The sequence below is a fragment of the Phoxinus phoxinus genome (genome assembly GCF_949152265.1).
Source record: "Phoxinus phoxinus genome assembly, chromosome: 8".
Classification (NCBI taxonomy): Eukaryota; Metazoa; Chordata; class Actinopteri; order Cypriniformes; family Leuciscidae; genus Phoxinus; species Phoxinus phoxinus.
In genome coordinates this window covers 38,744,008-38,766,507 of record NC_136883.1, presented here as the reverse complement: position 1 = coordinate 38,766,507, position 22,500 = coordinate 38,744,008, and the positions used below count along the sequence as shown (strand labels likewise).

General features: G+C 43.6%; 1 protein-coding gene across 3 annotated transcripts in view; it reads left to right on the top strand.

The window, feature by feature from the left end:
• fsd2 (fibronectin type III and SPRY domain containing 2) overlaps nt 1–22,500 on the top strand; it is a 25,402-nt gene that overhangs the window by 1,053 nt on the left and 1,849 nt on the right. Inside the window, exons 2-13 of one of the 3 annotated variants that reach the window (XM_079620545.1) lie at nt 6,631–6,703; nt 7,246–7,465; nt 7,566–7,661; nt 8,592–8,825; nt 8,911–8,933; nt 14,368–14,489; nt 15,497–15,655; nt 16,114–16,248; nt 16,330–16,480; nt 19,333–19,466; nt 20,214–20,346; nt 20,861–21,037. In XM_079620545.1, coding sequence (XP_079476671.1) covers nt 7,247–7,465; nt 7,566–7,661; nt 8,592–8,825; nt 8,911–8,933; nt 14,368–14,489; nt 15,497–15,655; nt 16,114–16,248; nt 16,330–16,480; nt 19,333–19,466; nt 20,214–20,346; nt 20,861–21,037 — 1,583 coding nt within the window. In that variant the 5' untranslated portion in view covers nt 6,631–6,703; nt 7,246. Of the gene's footprint in view, nt 1–6,581; nt 6,704–7,245; nt 7,466–7,565; nt 7,662–8,591; nt 8,826–8,910; nt 8,934–14,367; nt 14,490–15,496; nt 15,656–16,113; nt 16,249–16,329; nt 16,481–19,332; nt 19,467–20,213; nt 20,347–20,860; nt 21,038–22,500 lie in introns of all 3 variants that reach the window. The other 2 variants (XM_079620546.1, XM_079620547.1) reach the window with 2 other exon arrangements.

Below are 22,500 nucleotides of genomic sequence, written 5' to 3'. Positions count from 1 at the left end.
GATAGGAGTTCTTATGTTGGTGCTGTCTTTTTAGACCTAAAGCGAGCTTTTGATACTGTAAATCATGAAGTTCTTTTATCTAAACTGACATATTTAAATTTCTCTGAGCAAGCTCTCAACTGGATGAAATCATACTTGTCCTGTAGAAAACATTGTGTTCGTATTAATGACTCAAAGTCTCCATTTAGTGAATGTCCAGTAGGGGTCCCCCAAGGGTCCATACTTGGTCCGATCTTGTTCACACTTTTTATTAATGATCTGCCAGAGGCATGTAAAAATGTTGATGTCCAGATGTATGCAAATGATGCTGTAATCTTTACAATTGATAAGAACTACTTAGAGATAGCAGCCACACTTACATCAGCAATGGCTCACATTGATGACTAGCTCACTAAGTCATGTCTCTATTTAAACACCAAAAAAAACAGTCTGTATGGCGTTCACCAAAAAAAGTGTGAAGATATCACATTCTAATGTGTTCTTTAGAGGACAGGAACTTAATATTGTTAATGAATTTAAGTATTTAGGAGTTATATATGACTCCACCTTAACATTCAAAAATCATGTAAAAAAGGTGACAAATAAAGTTAAATTCAGTTTGCAGAATTTTAAACAAGTTAGGCCATTTCTTAACATCAAAGCAGCCAAGTTGTTCTTATATACTATGATTTTTTCACATATTGAGTATTGTTTTATTAATTGGTCATTAACTAGCATATCGAGTCTTAAAATTATTGAGTCTTTATTTAAGAAAGCCATAAAAACTTTTGATAAAAAGCCATGGTCATTTCACCATTGCAATATTTTAGAGAGACATAATTTTTTAAGTTTTGACAATTTTAAACGATTCAAGTATATTTGTCTAGTTTATAAGGTGTTAAATAATCTTGCTCCGCCTCCGCTGAATGCTTCTTTTCAAAAACTTGCAAGCGGAGGTAGTACACAGGCCTCTGTAAAAGGGACTGTATGATACCATTTAGACGTACCACCTTTGGACAAAATATATTGTCAATAATAGGCGGTAAATTTTGGAATAGCTTGCCCCTTGTGATACGAGTGTCCTACATTCACCACATTTAAAACTCAATTAAAACAGTGGCTCTTAGAGAACCAGAGATGTACTCACTCTTACAGTTTTTCTCAGTCGCTTTGGTGCATTTCTCACATCACTATTTACATTTGCACAACAGTTAATGCAGTTCTCAAAACAATTAGTACAAACTGCAAAACCTAGTTGATAACCTGCAAAAGCGTGACACTTGCTCAAAATGGATCGCTCATTCCTCAAAAGCAAGTATTCATGTCAATGAAAGTGTCAGTGTCGTGAAGATGAAAAGTCCTGACACCATTGCTTATGAACAAGATAGTCAAATGGCTTTGTCATGTTTTCATTATGACAGTTTACTCTGTAAATGTTTTCCAATGCAAAAAAGCGGATATTGGTGACACTACCTGAAAATGCTCAAGACGGCACTATATACTATTTTCACAGCCATTTGAAAAATACAGTAAAGTTACACATTACTGTATTTAGTGAGGTAACTACAAGACACTGAATGTTTCACATTTTTACTGCATATGCTCTTTGCAATTCTAATTTGTTCACAGCATTGTGCAAAAGAAAAAATACACCCTTATTTACAACAAACATAAACTCCCTTTGGGTAGAGCTGTGCACAACTGTAAGCAATACTGCAGTACATATTGGAACTGAACACACAACATACATAGTACTGTAATCATTCATGCACATCCAGACGTTCCTCTCTGTCTGGCCACATCATTTCATCATCACAGCAAATATCAATGCAATCCAGAACAACAACATCAGATGGTCTCCAGTTAGACCCCTCTCATTCTCAGGGATTATGTCCCTGTAAAGAGTGTCTAACAAAGTCAGCAGATGTTGTGTGTTGTATGGAGCAAGACTGTGGATATGCCATTTATACACACCTGTTCTCCCGACGAAATGTTTGAATAATTGAATTTACAGTGGTTCTCCCAACATTTGGCTGCACTTTTCGACCAGCCTCAGCCGTTGTGAGGCCGTGATTGACAACATGATCCACAATTGTAGCCCTGATTTCATCGGGGATCCGCCTATGTACTTGGCCTCTTCTTCCCCTTCCCCTTCCCCTTCCCCTTCCCCTTCCCCTTCCCCTTCCCCTTCCCCTTCCCCTTCCCCTTCCCCGTCCCCTTCCCCTTCCCCTTCCCCTTCCCCGTCCCCGTCCCCGTCCCCTTCCCCTTCCCCTTCCCCTTCCCCTTCCCCTTCCCCGTCCCCTTCCCCTTCCCCGTCCCCTTCCCCTTCCCCTTCCCCGTCCCCTTCCCCTTCCCCGTCCCCTTCCCCTTCCCCTTCCCCTTCCCCGTCCCCTTCCCCTTCCCCTTCCCCTTCCCCTTCCCCGTCCCCTTCCCCTTCCCCTTCCCCTTCCCCGTCCCCGTCCCCGTCCCCGTCCCCTTCCCCTTCCCCTTCCCCTTCCCCTTCCCCTTCCCCTTCCCCTTCCCCTTCCCCTTCCCCTTCCCCTTCCCCGTCCCCTTCCCCTTCCCCTTCCCCGTCCCCGTCCCCGTCCCCTTCCCCTTCCCCTTCCCCGTCCCCGTCCCCTTCCCCTTCCCCTTCCCCTTCCCCTTCCCCGTCCTGCACTCTCACCCTCACCCCTCTTCCACGAGGCTGGCCTTCCATTTATGTCACAGTATTGTAGAAATGGTACACACTATGTCCTGCTTGGTTCATATATGCTTGTAAAGTGGGGGTTTATGGGGTTCAGCTCTGACAGTGATTGTAGAGAAGTGGCTTATCATTGGATGCAACTACAGTAATGCTTCACACACCCCTTCGCATCAGTGAAAGTTGAGATTCACCTAAGATAAATTGTTCAATTTAGGAGACATTTTCAGAAAAAAAAAAGATTAAATGTTTTTTGTAAAATTTGCTTGACAGATTTTGACAACTAGTTCAATATTTTTGTATGTAATGACTCAAGCAATGAAAGGAGGACTATTAGTTTTATATGGAATGACTATTCAGCGTTCACAAGTATAGTTAATTTTGATTGACATGACATAAGCAAATGATAATGTTTGAAAACAGCAGAGAGTTGTATGAAAGCAATTGATGCATGTCCAAAAGCATTTGCAATTTGTTGGAAGGAATGAGAAACTGCTACTATGATGTGCACAAATGACTAAATGTTGTGGAGGTTGAACTAACTGTTGTGCAAATGTAAATAGTGATGTGAGAAATGCACCAAAGCGACTGAGAAAAACTGTAACTGTAATATTTATTATTTTTGTTTGTATTGTTATTGTCTATTTTTATCTATGTGTACTGTTGTCATAGTGAATGATTGTTGTTTGATTGTTGGTTACCTTTTTGTTAGTTTTTATGTTACCATAGGGACTGCAGATGAAAAGTAGCATCTTTTTGCTAACTCTGGCATATTTACATGCTGTATTGTCATACAAAAATGTACATGAATATGCATAGTCCCTATTAAATAAACTAATAAAATAAAAATAAATAAAGTGTATAGTGATATATAGTGTATGTAGTGTATAGTAATATAATAGTGTATAGTAATATATAGTGTATAGTGATATATAGTGTATAGTGATATATAGTGTATAGTGTTATATAGTGTATATAGTGTATAGTGATATATAGTGTATAGTGTTATATAGTGTATAGTGTTATATAGTGTATATAGTGTATAGTGATATATAGTGTATAGTGATATATAGTGTATAGTGATATATAGTGTATAGTGTTATATAGTGTATATAGTGTATAGTGTTATATAGTGATATATAGTGTATATAGTGTATAGTGATATATAGTGTATAGTGTTATATAGTGATATATAGTGTATAGTGTTATATATTGTATATAGTGTATAGTGTATATATTGTATAGTGATATATAGTGTATAGTGATATATAGTGTATAGTGTTATATAGTGTATAGTGATATATAGTGTATATAGTGTATAGTGTTATATAGTGTATAGTGTTATATAGTGTATAGTGATATATAGTGTATAGTGTTATATAGTGTATAGTGATATATAGTGTATATAGTGTATAGTGTTATATAGTGTATAGTGTTATATAGTGTATAGTGATATATAGTGTATAGTGTATATAGTGTATAGTGTATATAGTGTATAGTGTTATATAGTGTATAGTGTATATAGTGTATAGTGTTATATAGTGTATATGGTGTATATAGTGTATAGTGATATATAGTGTATAGTGTATATAGTGTATAGTGTATATAGTGTATAGTGTATGTAGTTTATAGTGATATATAGTGATGTATAGTGTATATAGTGTATAGTGTATAGTGCATGTAGTTTATAATGATATATAGTGTATAGTGTATAGTGATATATAGTGTATAGTGTATATAGTGTATAGTGATATATAGTGTATAGTGTATATAGTGTATAGTGTTATATAGTGTATAGTGTTATATAGTGTATAGTGTATATAGTGTATAGTGTTATATAGTGTATAGTGTTATATAGTGTATATAGTGTATAGTGTATATAGTGTATAGTGTTATATAGTGTATATAGTGTATAGTGATATATAGTGTATAGTGATATATAGTGTATAGTGTATATAGTGTATAGTGTTATATAGTGTATATAGTGTATAGTGATATATAGTGTATAGTGTATATATTGTATAGTGATATATAGTGTATAGTGTATATAGTGTATAGTGATATATAGTGTATAGTGTATGTAGTTTATAGTGATATATAGTGATGTATAGTGTATATAGTGTATAGTGTATAGTGTATGTAGTTTATAGTGATATAGAGTGTATAGTGTATAGTGTATATAGTGTATAGTGATATATAGTGTATAGTGTATGTAGTTTATAGTGATATATAGTGATGTATAGTGTATATAGTGTATAGTGTATGTAGTTTATAGTGATATAGAGTGTATAGTGTATAGTGATATATCGTGTATAGTGTATGTAGTTTATAGTGATATATAGTGTATAGTGTATAGTGATATATAGTGTATAGTGATATATAGTGTATGTAGTGTATAGTGTATATAGTGTATAGTGATATATAGTGTATATAGTGTATAGTGATATATAGTGTATGTAGTGTATAGTGATATATAGTGTATGTAGTGTATAGTGTATATAGTGTATGTAGTGTATAGTGTATATAGTGTATAGTGATATATAGTGTATGTAGCATATAGTGTATATAGTTTATAGTGATATAGAGTGTATAGTGTATGGTGATATATAGTGTATAGTGTATGTAGTGTATAGTGTATATAGTGTATGTAGTGTATAGTGTATATAGTTTATAGTGATATAGAGTGTATAGTGATATATAGTGTATAGTGATATATAGTGTATGTAGTGTATAGTGTATATAGTTTATAGTGATATAGAGTGTATAGTGTATAGTGATATATAGTGTATAGTGTATGTAGTTTATAGTGATATATAGTGTATAGTGTATATAGTGTATAGTGTATAGTGTATATAGTGTATAGTGTATATAGTGTATAGTGATATATAGTGTATAGTGTATATAGTGTATAGTGTATATAGTGTATAGTGTATATAGTGTATAGTGATATATAGTGTATAGTGTATATAGTGTATAGTGTATATAGTGTATAGTGATATATAGTGTATAGTGTATATAGTGTATAGTGTATATAGTGTATAGTGTATATAGTGTATAGTGTATATAGTGTATAGTGTATATAGTGTATAGTGATATATAGTATAGTGATAGTGTATATAGTGTATAGTGTATATAGTGTATAGTGATATATAGTATAGTGATAGTGTATATAGTATATAGTGTATATAGTGTATAGTGATATATAGTGTATAGTGATATATAGTGTATAGTGTATATAGTGTATAGTGATATATAGTGTATAGTGTATATAGTGTATAGTGTTATATAGTGTATAGTGTATATAGTGTATAGTGATATATAGTGTATAGTGTATATAGTGTATAGTGTTATATAGTGTATATAGTGTATATAGTGTATAGTGATATATAGTGTATAGTGATATATAGTGTATAGTGTATATAGTGTATAGGGTTATATAGTGTATAGTGTATGTAGTGTATAGTGTATATAGTGTATATAGTGTATAGTGTATATAGTGTATAGTGATATTTAGTGTATAGTGTATAGTGATATATCGTGTATAGTGATATATAGTGTATAGTGTATATAGTGTATAGTGTGTATAGTGTATATAGTGTATAGTGTATAGTGATATATAGTGTATAGTGATATATAGTGTATATAGTGTATGTAGTGTATAGTGTATATAGTGTATATAGTGTATAGTGTATAGTGATATTTAGTGTATAGTGTATAGTGATATATCGTGTATAGTGATATATAGTGATAATGAGCTTGTGTTACGACTGATAGAAATATAAACATTTGCAACCAGTGTTGGGAAAGTTACTTTTAAAAACAATGTGTTACAATATTGCATTACTCTCTAAAACAACTAATTTCATTACTTAGTTACTCTTTATGGAAAGTAATGTTGCGTTACTGTTCCGTACATGAGCTGGGCTTGCTGCTGTTCTGTAACAAATAAACTATTTTGTGATGTGAAGAATAACCGTCAGTGATCGTCATCTCTGTTGCACTGCATCACTGAAGATCTACAGCAAGACATCGCTCAATAAAGTGAGATTAAATACATGAAGTATATTTGTGTAATTTAACATATTTAATTGTTGCTGGTTTGTGTAATATTATGAGTTTGCATTTCACTGTTTATTTATATTAATTTGAGGAAAATGAATTGTTTTTGTGCAAGAGATATGATTAATGCATGTTCACATTTAGTCCATGTGATAATTCAGTCGATCAATACATAAGAAAACAAAGTTATTACTTATTTGAAAAAGTTACTCAGATATTTTGTTGTGAATTTAAAAGCAATGCGTTACTATACTAGTTACTTGAAAAAAAGTAATCTGATTATGTAACTGTAATGCATTTCCCCAACACACACACACACACACACACACACGGAAAATAAGATACACAACAGAATAAAATTAACATTCAGCAAGATATAAGATAAGATATGTTTTGTTTGTGTGTTTCATTTATATATAATATGTTAATGCTTTGGCAACATTGTGATACACAGTCATGCTAATAATGTATGTAAACAGACAGTGAGTGTGTGAATGTGAGCCTGAAGTGTGTGTTCTGCTCAGGATGGAGGCGTATGACGCGAGGAGTCTGTGTGTGATCGCGGAGGAGCTGAGTGAGGAAGATGAGGCTGACGATGAAGAGGCGTTTGTGATGGTGCAGGACTCACACACACACACACCTGATGCCTTCTGCTCTCACTGCCGCGTCCTCACACACTCCGGCGCCGCGGCACACACGCGTCACACGCTCCTCGCGCTCGGCCCCGCCGCCCAGCAGATCAAGGTGAGACGGCCACACACTCCTGCACGGGTGATCTGCTCCTCGTACCTGTGTGTGTGTTTGTCTGTGTGTGTGTGTGTGACGAGACCGTGTGCTCTCCCAGGAGGAGCTGTCCCACAGTAGTGGTAAGCTGAGCCAGAAGATCGTGGAGATGGAAAACTTCGCCAGTAACCTGGAGGAGATCTTCATCACGGTGGAGGTGTGTGACTCGAGCGGCATGTTCCACACACACACACACACACACACACACACACACACACACACACACACACACACACACACACACACACACACACACACACACACACACACACACACACACACACACACACAGAGACACACACACACACACACACACACACACACACACACACACACACACAGAGACACACACACACACACACACACACACACACACACACACAGACACACACACAGACACACAGAGACACACACACACACACACACACACACACACACACACACACACAGAGACACACACACACACACACACACACACAGACACACACACAGACACACACACAGACAGACAGAGACACACACACACACAGACAGAGATACACACACACACACACACACACAGAGACACACACACAGAGACACACACAGACACACACACAGACACACACACACACACACACACACACAGGTGCTCAAGTCACCTTTATTTCTATAAAGAAATTGTTATAAAGAAAACAATACAGATTGTTTAAAAGACGCTGTACAGAGATAACAGGAAAATAATGCAACAAAGTGTGTTTCTAGAAGAACATAGCGCCACAGTCCAGCTTAAGGAAGTTCAGAGATGTTCATTTCTGTTGAAAAAAAAGTTATTAATTTTGTTCATTTATATATATAGCCGTTCTGGAGAAAACCTTGATGTCATCGTCCAGCTCAGTTCTCATATAATGATCAATGCAGGAGATCAATAATATTGCTGAATATTAAATTAACTGTGCCCGACTAAACAGCCAAAACTCCATCAGTGACATGGAGAACCCCCTTGGGAGAACCCAGGCTCAGTCGCTCAGTTCTCATGTATTGGCACTGGAACAGCAGTTTTTTCCGTCAAGTTTGTTTTTATAAATCGCAGCTTGTGTGTGTTCAGGAGAACTTCGGGCGTCAGGAGCAGAACCTGGAGCAGCATTACAACGAGGTCCTGCAGACGCTCTCGCAGAGCCACGAGACGCGCGCGGCGGCGCTGGGCGAGCAGAAGAGCCGCGCGCTGGAGCGTCTGTACGGCGAGCTTCTGTGCTGCGGGCAAACCCTGGACGCGTCCAAACAGCTGATCGAGCGCGCGCAGGGAGTTCACCGACAGCGAGACCAGCGCGCCTTCTTGCAGGTCAGAGATCAGCACTGATCACGGTTAGTAGAGAACCACATAATCAATCGTTCTGACCCTCCCTCTCTCTCTCTCTGATTGACAGGCTGTCATGTCTATCATGAAGAGGTAAGTGAATGCAGTGTGTGGCGTGTCTAATAATCATTCTGTCATCAGTTACTCAACTTCATGCGGTTTCAAACCAGGGTGACTTTCTTTGTTTCTTCTGCAGAACACAAAAGATGTTTAGTTTAACAGAGATAAGAAAAAGAACCCTACCACCAAAAAATAGCATTTGTTTCGACATCTTAACAGTAGACAGTTGTATAGTAGCATATACCTTTGCACCTACACTATATTGCAAAAAGTATTGTATCAAGCGTGCGTGGGATGCAGTGGTGTAAAGAGTGGGGTGCAGTGGTGTAAAGAGTGGGGTGCAGTGGTGTAAAGAGTGGGGTGCAGTGGTGTAAAGAGTGGGGTGCAGTGGTGTAAAGAGTGGGATGCAGTGGTGTAAAGCGTGGGGTGCAGTGGTGTAAAGTGTGGGGTGCAGTGGTGTAAAGAGTGGGGTGCAGTGGTGTAAAGTGTGGGGTGCAGTGGTGTAAAGTGTGGGATGCAGTGGTGTAAAGTGTGGGATGCAGTGGTGTAAAGAGTGGGGTGCAGTGGTGTAAAGAGTGGGGTGCAGTGGTGTAAAGAGTGGGGTGCAGTGGTGTAAAGCGTGGGGTGCAGTGGTGTAAAGAGTGGGGTGCAGTGGTGTAAAGAGTGGGGTGCAGTGGTGTAAAGAGTGGGGTGCAGTGGTGTAAAGTGTGGGATGCAGTGGTGTAAAGAGTGGGGTGCAGTGGTGTAAAGAGTGGGGTGCAGTGGTGTAAAGTGTGGGGTGCAGTGGTGTAAAGCGTGGGATGCAGTGGTGTAAAGAGTGGGATGCAGTGGTGTAAAGCGTGGGGTGCAGTGGTGTAAAGCGTGGGATGCAGTGGTGTAATGTGTGGGATGCAGTGGTGTAAAGTGTGGGATGCAGTGGTGTAAAGAGTGGGATGCAGTGGTGTAAAGAGTGGGGTGCAGTGGTGTAAAGAGTGGGGTGCAGTGGTGTAAAGTGTGGGGTGCAGTGGTGTAAAGCGTGGGATGCAGTGGTGTAAAGAGTGGGATGCAGTGGTGTAAAGCGTGGGGTGCAGTGGTGTAAAGCGTGGGGTGCAGTGGTGTAAAGCGTGGGATGCAGTGGTGTAAAGTGTGGGATGCAGTGGTGTAAAGAGTGGGATGCAGTGGTGTAAAGCGTGGGATGCAGTGGTGTAAAGCGTGGGGTGCAGTGGTGTAAAGCGTGGGGTGCAGTGGTGTAAAGTGTGGGATGCAGTGGTGTAAAGCGTGGGATGCAGTGGTGTAAAGAGTGGGGTGCAGTGGTGTAAAGAGTGGGATGCAGTGGTGTAAAGCGTGGGGTGCAGTGGTGTAAAGCGTGGGATGCAGTGGTGTAAAGTGTGGGGATGCAGTGGTGTAAAGAGTGGGGTGCAGTGGTGTAAAGCGTGGGGTGCAGTGGTGTAAAGTGTGGGATGCAGTGGTGTAAAGTGTGGGATGCAGTGGTGTAAAGAGTGGGATGCAGTGGTGTAAAGTGTGGGATGCAGTGGTGTAAAGAGTGGGGTGCAGTGGTGTAAAGTGTGGGGTGCAGTGGTGTAAAGCGTGGGATGCAGTGGTGTAAAGCGTGGGATGCAGTGGTGTAAAGTGTGGGATGCAGTGGTGTAAAGAGTGGGATGCAGTGGTGTAAAGAGTGGGGTGCAGTGGTGTAAAGTGTGGGGATGCAGTGGTGTAAAGTGTGGGATGCAGTGGTATAAAGAGAGGGGTGCAGTGGTGTAAAGCGTGGGGTGCAGTGGTGTAAAGTGTGGGATGCAGTGGTGTAAAGAGTGGGGTGCAGTGGTGTAAAGTGTGGGGATGCAGTGGTGTAAAGTGTGGGATGCAGTGGTGTAAAGAGTGGGGTGCAGTGGTGTAAAGCGTGGGGTGCAGTGGTGTGAAGTGTGGGGATGCAGTGGTGTAAAGTGTGGGATGCAGTGGTGTAAAGTGTGGGATGCAGTGGTGTAAAGCGTGGGATGCAGTGGTGTAAAGCGTGGGATGCAGTGGTGTAAAGCGTGGGATGCAGTGGTGTAAAGCGTGGGATGCAGTGGTGTAAAGAGTGGGGTGCAGTGGTGTAAAGTGTGGGATGCAGTGGTGTAAAGTGTGGGATGCAGTGGTGTAAAGTGTGGGATGCAGTGGTGTAAAGTGTGGGATGCAGTGGTGTAAAGAGTGGGGTGCAGTGGTGTAAAGTGTGGGATGCAGTGGTGTAAAGAGTGGGGTGCAGTGGTGTAAAGTGTGGGATGCAGTGGTGTAAAGAGTGGGGTGCAGTGGTGTAAAGAGTGGGGTGCAGTGGTGTAAAGTGTGGGATGCAGTGGTGTAAAGTGTGGGATGCAGTGGTGTAAAGTGTGGGATGCAGTGGTGTAAAGAGTGGGGTGCAGTGGTGTAAAGTGTGGGATGCAGTGGTGTAAAGAGTGGGGTGCAGTGGTGTAAAGAGTGTGGTGCAGTGGTGTAAAGTGTGGGATGCAGTGGTGTAAAGCGTGGGATGCAGTGGTGTAAAGAGTGGGGTGCAGTGGTGTAAAGCATGGGGTGCAGTGGTGTAAAGAGTGGGATGCAGTGGTGTAAAGAGTGGGATGCAGTGGTGTAAAGAGTGGGATGCAGTGGTGTAAAGAGTGGGATGCAGTGGTGTAAAGAGTGGGATGCAGTGGTGTAAAGAGTGGGATGCAGTGGTGTAAAGAGTGGGATGCAGTGGTGTAAAGAGTGGGATGCAGTGGTGTAAAGCGTGGGATGCAGTGGTGTAAAGCGTGGGATGCAGTGGTGTAAAGCGTGGGGTGCAGTGGTGTAAAGTGTGGGATGCAGTGGTGTAAAGAGTGGGGTGCAGTGGTGTAAAGAGTGGGGTGCAGTGGTGTAAAGCGTGGGATGCAGTGGTGTAAAGCGTGGGGTGCAGTGGTGTAAAGCGTGGGATGCAGTGGTGTAAAGAGTGGGGTGCAGTGGTGTAAAGAGTGGGGTGCAGTGGTGTAAAGCATGGGGTGCAGTGGTGTAAAGAGTGGGATGCAGTGGTGTAAAGAGTGGGATGCAGTGGTGTAAAGTGTGGGATGCAGTGGTGTAAAGTGTGGGATGCAGTGGTGTAAAGTGTGGGATGCAGTGGTGTAAAGAGTGGGATGCAGTGGTGTAAAGCGTGGGGTGCAGTGGTGTAAAGCGTGGGGTGCAGTGGTGTAAAGCGTGGGGTGCAGTGGTGTAAAGCGTGGGGTGCAGTGGTGTAAAGAGTGGGGTGCAGTGGTGTAAAGAGTGGGATGCAGTGGTGTAAAGAGTGGGATGCAGTGGTGTAAAGAGTGGGATGCAGTGGTGTAAAGAGTGGGATGCAGTGGTGTAAAGCGTGGGATGCAGTGGTGTAAAGCGTGGGGTGCAGTGGTGTAAAGTGTGGGATGCAGTGGTGTAAAGAGTGGGGTGCAGTGGTGTAAAGTGTGGGATGCAGTGGTGTAAAGAGTGGGGTGCAGTGGTGTAAAGAGTGGGGTGCAGTGGTGTAAAGCATGGGGTGCAGTGGTGTAAAGAGTGGGATGCAGTGGTGTAAAGAGTGGGATGCAGTGGTGTAAAGTGTGGGATGCAGTGGTGTAAAGTGTGGGATGCAGTGGTGTAAAGTGTGGGATGCAGTGGTGTAAAGAGTGGGATGCAGTGGTGTAAAGCGTGGGGTGCAGTGGTGTAAAGCGTGGGGTGCAGTGGTGTAAAGCGTGGGGTGCAGTGGTGTAAAGCGTGGGGTGCAGTGGTGTAAAGCGTGGGGTGCAGTGGTGTAAAGTGTGGGATGCAGTGGTGTAAAGAGTGGGATGCAGTGGTGTAAAGTGTGGGATGCAGTGGTGTAAAGAGTGGGATGCAGTGGTGTAAAGCGTGGGATGCAGTGGTGTAAAGTGTGGGATGCAGTGGTGTAAAGAGTGGGATGCAGTGGTGTAAAGCGTGGGATGCAGTGGTGTAAAGAGTGGGATGCAGTGGTGTAAAGAGTGGGGTGCAGTGGTGTAAAGTGTGGGATGCAGTGGTGTAAAGAGTGGGATGCAGTGGTGTAAAGCGTGGGATGCAGTGGTGTAAAGTGTGGGATGCAGTGGTGTAAAGAGTGGGATGCAGTGGTGTAAAGCGTGGGATGCAGTGGTGTAAAGAGTGGGATGCAGTGGTGTAAAGAGTGGGGTGCAGTGGTGTAAAGAGTGGGATGCAGTGGTGTAAAGAGTGGGATGCAGTGGTGTAAAGAGTGGGATGCAGTGGTGTAAAGCGTGGGATGCAGTGGTGTAAAGTGTGGGATGCAGTGGTGTAAAGAGTGGGATGCAGTGGTGTAAAGCGTGGGATGCAGTGGTGTAAAGAGTGGGATGCAGTGGTGTAAAGAGTGGGGTGCAGTGGTGTAAAGAGTGGGATGCAGTGGTGTAAAGCGTGGGATGCAGTGGTGTAAAGTGTGGGATGCAGTGGTGTAAAGAGTGGGATGCAGTGGTGTAAAGCGTGGGATGCAGTGGTGTAAAGTGTGGGATGCAGTGGTGTAAAGAGTGGGGTGCAGTGGTGTAAAGCGTGGGATGCAGTGGTGTAAAGTGTGGGATGCAGTGGTGTAAAGAGTGGGGTGCAGTGGTGTAAAGCGTGGGATGCAGTGGTGTAAAGTGTGGGATGCAGTGGTGTAAAGAGTGGGATGCAGTGGTGTAAAGCGTGGGGTGCAGTGTTGTAAAGCGTGGGGTGCAGTGGTGTAAAGCGTGGGATGCAGTGGTGTAAAGAGTGGGATGCAGTGGTGTAAAGCGTGGGGTGCAGTGTTGTAAAGCGTGGGGTGCAGTGGTGTAAAGCGTGGGGTGCAGTGGTGTAAAGAGTGTGGGTGCAGTGGTGTAAAGAGTGTGGGTGCAGTGGTGTAAAGAGTGTGGGTGCAGTGGTGTAAAGAGTGTGGGTGCAGTGGTGTAAAGAGTGTGGATGCAGTGGTGTAAAGTGTGGTGAGGAGTGTGGTGTGGAGGAACTGGCTGCACAGAGTCCTTGAGCTCAACCCGATAGAACATCTTTGATGAGGAAATGGATGAAGGGATGAAGAGCGGAGACTGAGAGCTTCTCGTCCAACACCAGTCCCTGACCTCACTAATGCACTTCTAGAAGAATGCGTCCAAATCCTCAGAACGGATTACATTTAGAAGAAATTACCAGTTTTTCTCTTTTTTAAAGTATGATAGAAAAGGTTGCCAAATACTATAAAACATTTCTGCATTGCCTTCACAAAAGGAGATGTGTAGCAGAATGTTCATATTGCTCTTTTCCACACAACGAGTGGATGTTAAAGTTGAACTGAACAGACTGAAAGTCGTCATATTCAAACCTGCTGCGTCACGATTGGTCACGTGCGAACCAAGAACATTTGAGGCTCGACATTCATTCCTACGTTAGATATGAATGTCAACAGTCCGTGTTTTGTGCTTTCAAAGTGCACGTCCTACATCTGGAATGACAGTGGACGATAAAGTGACCATCACAGTTAACACAGACATGATGTGTAAAGCAATCTGGAATTATCTGTCATATTCTGTCCAATCAGAGTTGAGCAGTTTTCCAGTAAGGAAGTGGATCTGAAGCTAGGAATGTCTCTGGACTTTGATGTTCCCACGACGGATCTGTCCGATGTCCGACAGATGATGGACTCCATAAACGTGCTTCCAGGTATGGCAAAAATATCATATCATTATTTTCAGGAAAATCACAATTCACGATTTTATCAAGTTGTTTTAAACCCGAATAAGTTTCTTTCTTCTGTTGAGAATAAAAAATATTTTGAAGAATGTGGGTAACCTAACAGTTGATGTACCCCAGTGACTTCCATTGTACATTTTCTTCCTACTTTGGAAGTCTTTGGGCACCAGTAACTGTTTGGTTAGCCACATTCTTCAAAATATATTATTTTGTCTTCAGCGCAAGAAAGAAATGAATACAGGTTTGGAACAAAATTAGAGAGTAAATAATGACAGAATTTTCATTTTTGGGTGGACTATCCCTTTAAGGGCAAGCGGCATCATGTTTACTATTGGTCTATATCACTACTGATAAGACTTGAAAAAGATAACTTAGTCCAGTAACCAGGCTTTACTGCATGTGGGCCTCGGGTTAGAACAGCGCATCAGCGAATGACGTGTTTAACCAGCAAGGCTTTAAAGCGCATGCAAATAATGAACTTTTGTGAACTGCAGCGTCCCGTTCCTCGGCGTTAACATATTCGTCGCGTTGTACAGTATGTTGAGACGGAGGCGCCAGAACTGCAGACTGAATGCACAATACTACGAGATTTCTTCAAAAGCAGATCGTCCTCGATCAAAAATCATGATATCGCACACCCCTACTTCCAGGTCAGACACCATCACTGCTCTTTTATATTTGCTGGGTTTCCATGTATATATTTTATGCCAATTCTGGTATAAGAAAGGCTGGATGGAAACAACAACACTCACTTAAATTGATAGTTCACCCAAAAAATACAAATTCTGTCATTAATTACTCATGTTGTTCCAAACACAGAAGACCTTCGTTCATCTTCGGAACAAATACTCTAGGATATAAGCCTCTCTGTGTGTGTGCGTGCGTGCGTGCGTGCGTGTGTGTGTGTTTGTGTGTGTGTTTGTGTGTGTGTGTGTGTGTGCATGCGCGTGTGTGTGTGTTTGCGTGTGTGTGTCCAGCTCCATCGGCTCCGGTCATGAACCCTCAGATCTGTAACTCGGCCACGGACACGTCGCTGCACGTGTGCTGGAGTCTGTTCTCCGACGACACCGTGGAGTTCTACGAGCTTTACTGGCGCCTGATCTCAGACGACTGCACCATGGAGCCGCTGCAGGACGGTAAACACACCATTACCCAAACCAGTTCAGAACCGCAAGCCGTATCTCTGGTCACCCATCCGTCCACCAGGACGAGCTGCCGACACTAGACCGCGGTCAGGGTTCAGGGCCGGTGTTTGTGATTTGACCAGTGAAGTGCAGGGTTTGCGCTCGACTGCTGACACACTGCAGCTGTGTTGTGTAGTGGTGTATTAGTGTGTGTTTGTGTAGTTGTGTATTAGTGTGTGTTGGTGTAGTTGTGTATTAGTGTGTGTTTGTGTAGTTGTGTATTAGTGTGTGTTTGTGTAGTTGTGTATTAGTGTGTACTTTCCTGTCGCTCAAAACAGTAGAGCTTGCAACGCCAAGGTCATGGGTTCGATTCCCAGGGAAAGCAAGAACTGATAAGAATGTAAAAAAGTGTACCTTGAGATGCAATGTAAGTAAATGTGTGTGTGTGTGTGTGTGTGTGTGTGTGTCAGTGTCTCAGCTGAAGGTGAAGGAGACTCACTGCACAGTGTCTGATCTGCTCCCGAACGCCCAGTACGAGCTGTGGGTCACGGCCACCAACACCACCGGTATCAGCCCGGCCAGCGAGAGAGCCGTGTACATGACGGGTACGTGTGTGTGTGAGAGTGTGTGTAGCTGTCCTGCTGCTCTGACCGTGTGTGTATGTGTGTGTGTGTGTGTGTGTGCAGTTCCCTCTCCTCCCGTCATCAGGCCCCGGCAGTGTGTGAGCAGCCTGGACGCGGCGCTGATCCGCTGGGACTCTGGAAACACAAACCCTGTGGAATCGTATACACTGGAGTTCAGAGAGAGCGACACCGACTGCAGCAACACTGCGACGGAGTCAGTGACACACACACACACACACACACACACACACACACACAGGGTAAGGGTTGGTACGGGCTTAGATCGAATGGGTTAGTTTAATGTGAGGGTAAGTCTGGGGTTAAATTTAATCTAATTACAAAGTAACAAAGGCAGGTTTAGGTATGAGAACGGGTTCAGAAATAGATCCCAACACTATCCCAGTCCAAGGGTTAACACTAGGATTGCTCACTTCCGGTCACAACGGATAGGTTTAAGAAAAGCACTATTACTGGAACATCTTTTTTACATCCTCGAGTCATCGTCTCTTTTCTAGGTGAGGTTTAGGTCAGGATTGGGTTAGGGTTGGGTTGGTGTAACCCTAAGGCAGCGGTTTATCTGGCAGGGTTGGGTCAGGTTAGTGTAACCTAGTGTTAATTTTGTCACCTATTTTTAATTTAGTCTTAGTCTTAGTCTTGTGCCAAATGTCCTTGTTAGTCTTAGTCATATTTAGTCATTCACATATCTTTTTTTGTTAGTCTAGTTTTAGTCAAAAGAGAACTTAAGGTATCTTTGTCAAGTTTTAGTCGACTAAAAGTGTTTTCATTTTAGTCAAGTTTTAGTAAAAAAAATAGTCTTTTTTTTTTAATAACACATTATTACTGAGATTATTTCTGATTAACATTTCAGTATAAAAGTGTTTCACATATCTCAAATATTGGTTAAATGTCAGAACCTGACAAAATACACTTGTTGAATGATTTTTGTTGAATGCAACTGTTAAACATGTCTGGTTTTCAATTTCTGAGGAGACACATTTACAAATGAGGAACCTGTTCTGAAGAGTATTTTATTTTAACCAACACAATTCAAAAGCTGGGGTCCAACAGACGACTGAAGTTACAAAGGCGCGGGAAGACGTTTCAGGTTTGGGGGTGCTCCCCGGTGCTGAGTTTTTTTCATGATGATACTTCATGAGGCACACGCGCGCGGTCTCTTGCTCTCTCTCCGCCGTGCACGCGCTACGCGGTTTGGAGCACAGTCTCTGTCTCGCGGGCGCGCTCGTTCTAGATTCCGGAGATTTTAACTAATTCGTGGGCATCAGTGAGCCGCTATCAATATGCGGGAGACTCCCGGAACTTCCAGGAGGCTATTTTTTTGCAACAGCGCGAACTCATTCGGAATATTTTAAAGGCGTAACAGCTGATGAAAAAGCAGAGACGATTGTAGACGAAAATGAAGAGAGATTTTATCTTATTTTTTATTTTATGCAAAACATTTTCGTCTCGTCTTTTTTCGTCAACAATAATGCATGTTAATTTAGTCTTAGTCAGCGTTTTTGAACAGTAGTGCAGTCTCGTCATCGTCTCGTCTTAGTCATGGAAAAAAAAGTCGTTGACGAACATATTTCGTCTCGTCTCGTCTGACGAATTTAACACTAGTGTAACCCTAAAGAAGCGGTTTCTCCGGCAGGATTGGGTGAGGTTAGTGTAACCCTAAAGAAGCGGTTTATCTGGCAGGATTGGGTCAGGTTAGTGTAATCCTAAGGAAACGGTTTATCTGGCAGGATTGGGTCAGGTTAGTGTAACCCTAAAGAAGCGGTTTATCTGGCAGGATTGGGTCAGGTTAGTGTAATCCTAAGGAAGCGGTTTCTCTGGCAGGATTGGGTCAGGTTAGTGTAATCCTAAGGAAACGGTTTATCCGGCAGGATTGGGTCAGGTTAGTGTAATCCTAAGGAAACGGTTTATCTGGCAGGATTGGGTCAGGTTAGTGTAACCCTAAGGAAGCGGTTTATCTGGCAGGATTGGGTCAGGTTAGTGTAACCCTAAGGAAGCGGTTTCTCTGGCAGGATTGGGTCAGGTTAGTGTAACCCTAAGGAAGCGGTTTCTCTGGCAGGGTTGGGTCAGGTTAGTGTAACCCTAAGGAAGCGGTTTCTCTGGCAGGATTGGGTCGGGTTAGTGTAACCCTAAGGAAGCGGTTTCTCCGGCAGGATTGGGTCGGGTTAGTGTAACCCTAAGGAAGCGGTTTCTCTGGCAGGGTTGGGTCAGGTTAGTGTAACCCTAAGGAAGCGGTTTCTCCAGCAGGATTGGGTCGGGTTAGTGTAACCCTAAGGAAGCGGTTTCTCTGGCAGGGTTGGGTGAGATTAGTGTAACCCTAAGGAAGCGGTGGCAGGATTGGGTCGGGTTAGTGTAACCCTAAGGAAGCGGTTTCTCCGGCAGGATTGGGTCGGGTTAGTGTAACCCTAAGGAAGCGGTTTCTCCGGCAGGATTGGGTCGGGTTAGTGTAACCCTAAGGAAGCGGTTTCTCTGGCAGGATTGGGTCAGGTTAGTGTAACCCTAAGGAAGCGGTTTCTCCGGCAGGATTGGGTCAGGTTAGTGTAACCCTAAGGAAGCGGTTTCTCCAGCAGGATTGGGTCAGGTTAGTGTAACCCTAGGGCAGTGGTTTCTCCGGCAGGATTGGGTCAGGTTAGTGTAACCCTAAGGAAGCGGTTTCTCTGGCAGGATTGGGTCAGGTTAGTGTAACCCTAAAGAAGCGGTTTATCTGGCAGGATTGGGTCAGGTTAGTGTAATCCTAAGGAAACGGTTTATCTGGCAGGATTGGGTCAGGTTAGTGTAACCCTAAGGAAGCGGTTTATCTGGCAGGATTGGGTCAGGTTAGTGTAACCCTAAGGAAGCGGTTTCTCCGGCAGGATTGGGTCGGGTTAGTGTAACCCTAAGGAAGCGGTTTATCTGGCAGGATTGGGTCAGGTTAGTGTAACCCTAAGGAAGCGGTTTCTCTGGCAGGATTGGGTCAGGTTAGTGTAACCCTAAGGAAGCGGTTTCTCTGGCAGGATTGGGTTAGGGTTGGGTCAGGTTAGTGTAACCCTAAGGCAGCTGTTTCTCCGGCAGGTCGGTGGTGGCGATCCCGTCCTGCGAGTGTCTGGTGCAGCTCCAGCCCTGGAAACACTACATCATCAGCGTCAGAGCCGTGAACACCGGCGGCCCGAGTGACCTGAGTGAACCTGTGGACATCTCCACCGCAGGTGTGTGTGTGTGAGTGACCTGAGTGAACCTGTGGACATCTCCACCGCAGGTGTGTGTGTGTGTGTGTGAGTGACCGGAGTGAACCTGTGGACATCTCCACCGCAGGTGTGTGTGTGTGAGTGACCGGAGTGAACCTGTGGACATCTCCACCGCAGGTGTGTGTGTGTGTGAGTGACCGGAGTGAACCTGTGGACATCTCCACCGCAGGTGTGTGTGTGTGTGAATGACCTGAGTGAACCTGTGGACATCTCCACCGCAGGTGTGTGTGTGTGTGTGTGTGTGAGTGACCTGAGTGAACCTGTGGACATCTCCACCGCAGGTGTGTGTGTGTGTGTGTGTGTGTGAGTGACCTGAGTGAACCTGTGGACATCTCCACCGCATGTGTGTGTGTGTGTGTGAGTGACCTGAGTGAACCTGTGGACATCTCCACCGCAGGTGTGTGTGTGTGTGTGAGTGACCTGAGTGAACCTGTGGACATCTCCACCGCAGGTGTGTGTGTGTGTGTGAGTGACCGGAGTGAACATCTCCACCGCAGGTGTGTGTGTGTGTGTGACCGGAGTGAACATCTCCACCGCAAGTGTGTGTGTGTGAGTGACCGGAGTGAACCTGTGGACATCTCTACTGCAGGTGTGTGTGTGTGTGTGTGTGTGACCGGAGCGAACCTCTGAACATCTCCAGTGCAGTATGTGTGTGTGAGAGAGACCAACTAAACTGTGACGTGTGTGTGTGTGTGTGTGTGTGCGCAGGCACGTGTTTCCACCTCCTGGAAGACACAGCTCATCCCAGCCTCTCCCTATCGGCTGACGGCCTCACCATGTTCTACCTGGATGAAGATCTTCCCCTCAGTCACATGACCTTCAGTGACAGCACTTTCGCCAGGTCGCTCACGACGTGTGTGTGTTGTTGTGGCCAGTGCAGCTCATGACGTGTGTGTGTGTTGTTGTGGCCAGTGCAGCTCATGACGTGTGTGTGTGTTGTTGTGGCCAGTGCAGCTCATGACGTGTGTGTGTGTTGTTGTGGCCAGTGCAGCTCATGACGTGTGTGTGTGTTGTTGTGGCCAGTGCAGCTCATGACATGTGTGTGTGTGTTGTGGCCAGTGCAGCTCATGACGTGTGTGTGTGTGTTGTGGCCAGTGCAGCTCATGACGTGTGTGTGTGTGTGTTGTGGCCAGTGCAGCTCATGACGTGTGTGTGTGTGTTGTGGCCAGTGCAGCTCATGACGTGTGTGTGTGTGTTGTGGCCAGTGCAGCTCATGACGTGTGTGTGTGTGTTGTGGCCAGTGCAGCTCATGACGTGTGTGTGTGTGTTGTGGCCAGTGCAGCTCATGACGTGTGTGTGTGTGTGTGTTGTGGCCAGTGCAGCTCATGACGTGTGTGTGTGTGTGTGTCTTGCAGGTGTGTGGCGGTTCTGGGAGACCTGGTGCCCATCAGAGGTCAGTATTACTGGGAGATCGAGGTGGACGAAGACACGGAGTATCGCGTCGGCGTGGCGTATGAAGACACTCAGAGAAACTCGTACCTGGGCGGCAACAAGACGTCCTGGTGCATGAGACACATTGTCACGCCATCCAGGTGCGTCACATGACACACGCCATCATCACCGGAACCAATCAGAGCAGTGTACCGGGACAAACCTCCCAGCATGCTTTAGAGGTCTCACTAATGAAACAGGGAGACGTCTAATGAGCACAAGATGACTCAAACCATTTAAAATAAGACAAAAGGGTTCAAATGTAAAAATCTGAAATTATATTATTTTAATTTGTTCCCTTGACAGTTATAAAAATAGTTGGATGTCGTCTGGGTTTTTAGGGCCAATTCAGCATGTAGAATTCTGATGCACTTTTATGATGGACAGATGCACTTTTATGATGGACAGATGCACTTTTATCATGGACAGATGCACTTTTATGATGGACAGATGCACTTTTATGATGGACCGATGCACTTTTATGATGGATAGATGCACTTTTATGATGGACAGATGCACTTTTATGATGGACAGATGCACTTTTATGATGGATAGATGCACTTTTATGATGGACAGATGCACTTTTATGATGGATAGATGCACTTTTATGATGGACAGATGCACTTTTATGATGGACAGATGCACTTTTATGATGGACAGATGCACTTTTATGATGGATAGATGCACTTTTATGATGGATAGATGCACTTTTATGATGGATAGATGCACTTTTATGATGGACAGATGCACTTTTATGATGGACAGATGCACTTTTATGATGGACAGATGCACTTTTATGATGGACAGATGCACTTTTATGATGGACAGATGCACTTTTATGATGGATAGATGCACTTTTATGATGGACAGATGCACTTTTATGATGGACAGATGCACTTTTATGATGGATAGATGCACTTTTATGATGGACAGATGCACTTTTATGATGGATAGATGCACTTTTATGATGGACAGATGCACTTTTATGATGGATAGATGCACTTTTATGATGGATATATGCACTTTTATGATGGACAGATGCACTTTTATGATGGATAGATGCACTTTTATGATGGACAGATGCACTTTTATGATGGATAGATGCACTTTTATGATGGACAGATGCACTTTTATGATGGACAGATGCACTTTTATGATGGACAGATGCACTTTTATGATGGATAGATGCACTTTTATGATGGATAGATGCACTTTTATGATGGATAGATGCACTTTTATGATGGACAGATGCACTTTTATGATGGATAGATGCACTTTTATGATGGACAGATGCACTTTTATGATGGATAGATGCACTTTTATGATGGACAGATGCACTTTTATGATGGACAGATGCACTTTTATGATGGATAGATGCACTTTTATGATGGACAGATGCACTTTTATGATGGACAGATGCACTTTTATGATGGATAGATGCACTTTTATGATGGACAGATGCACTTTTATGATGGATAGATGCACTTTTATGATGGACAGATGCACTTTTATGATGGATAGATGCACTTTTATGATGGATAGATGCACTTTTATGATGGACAGA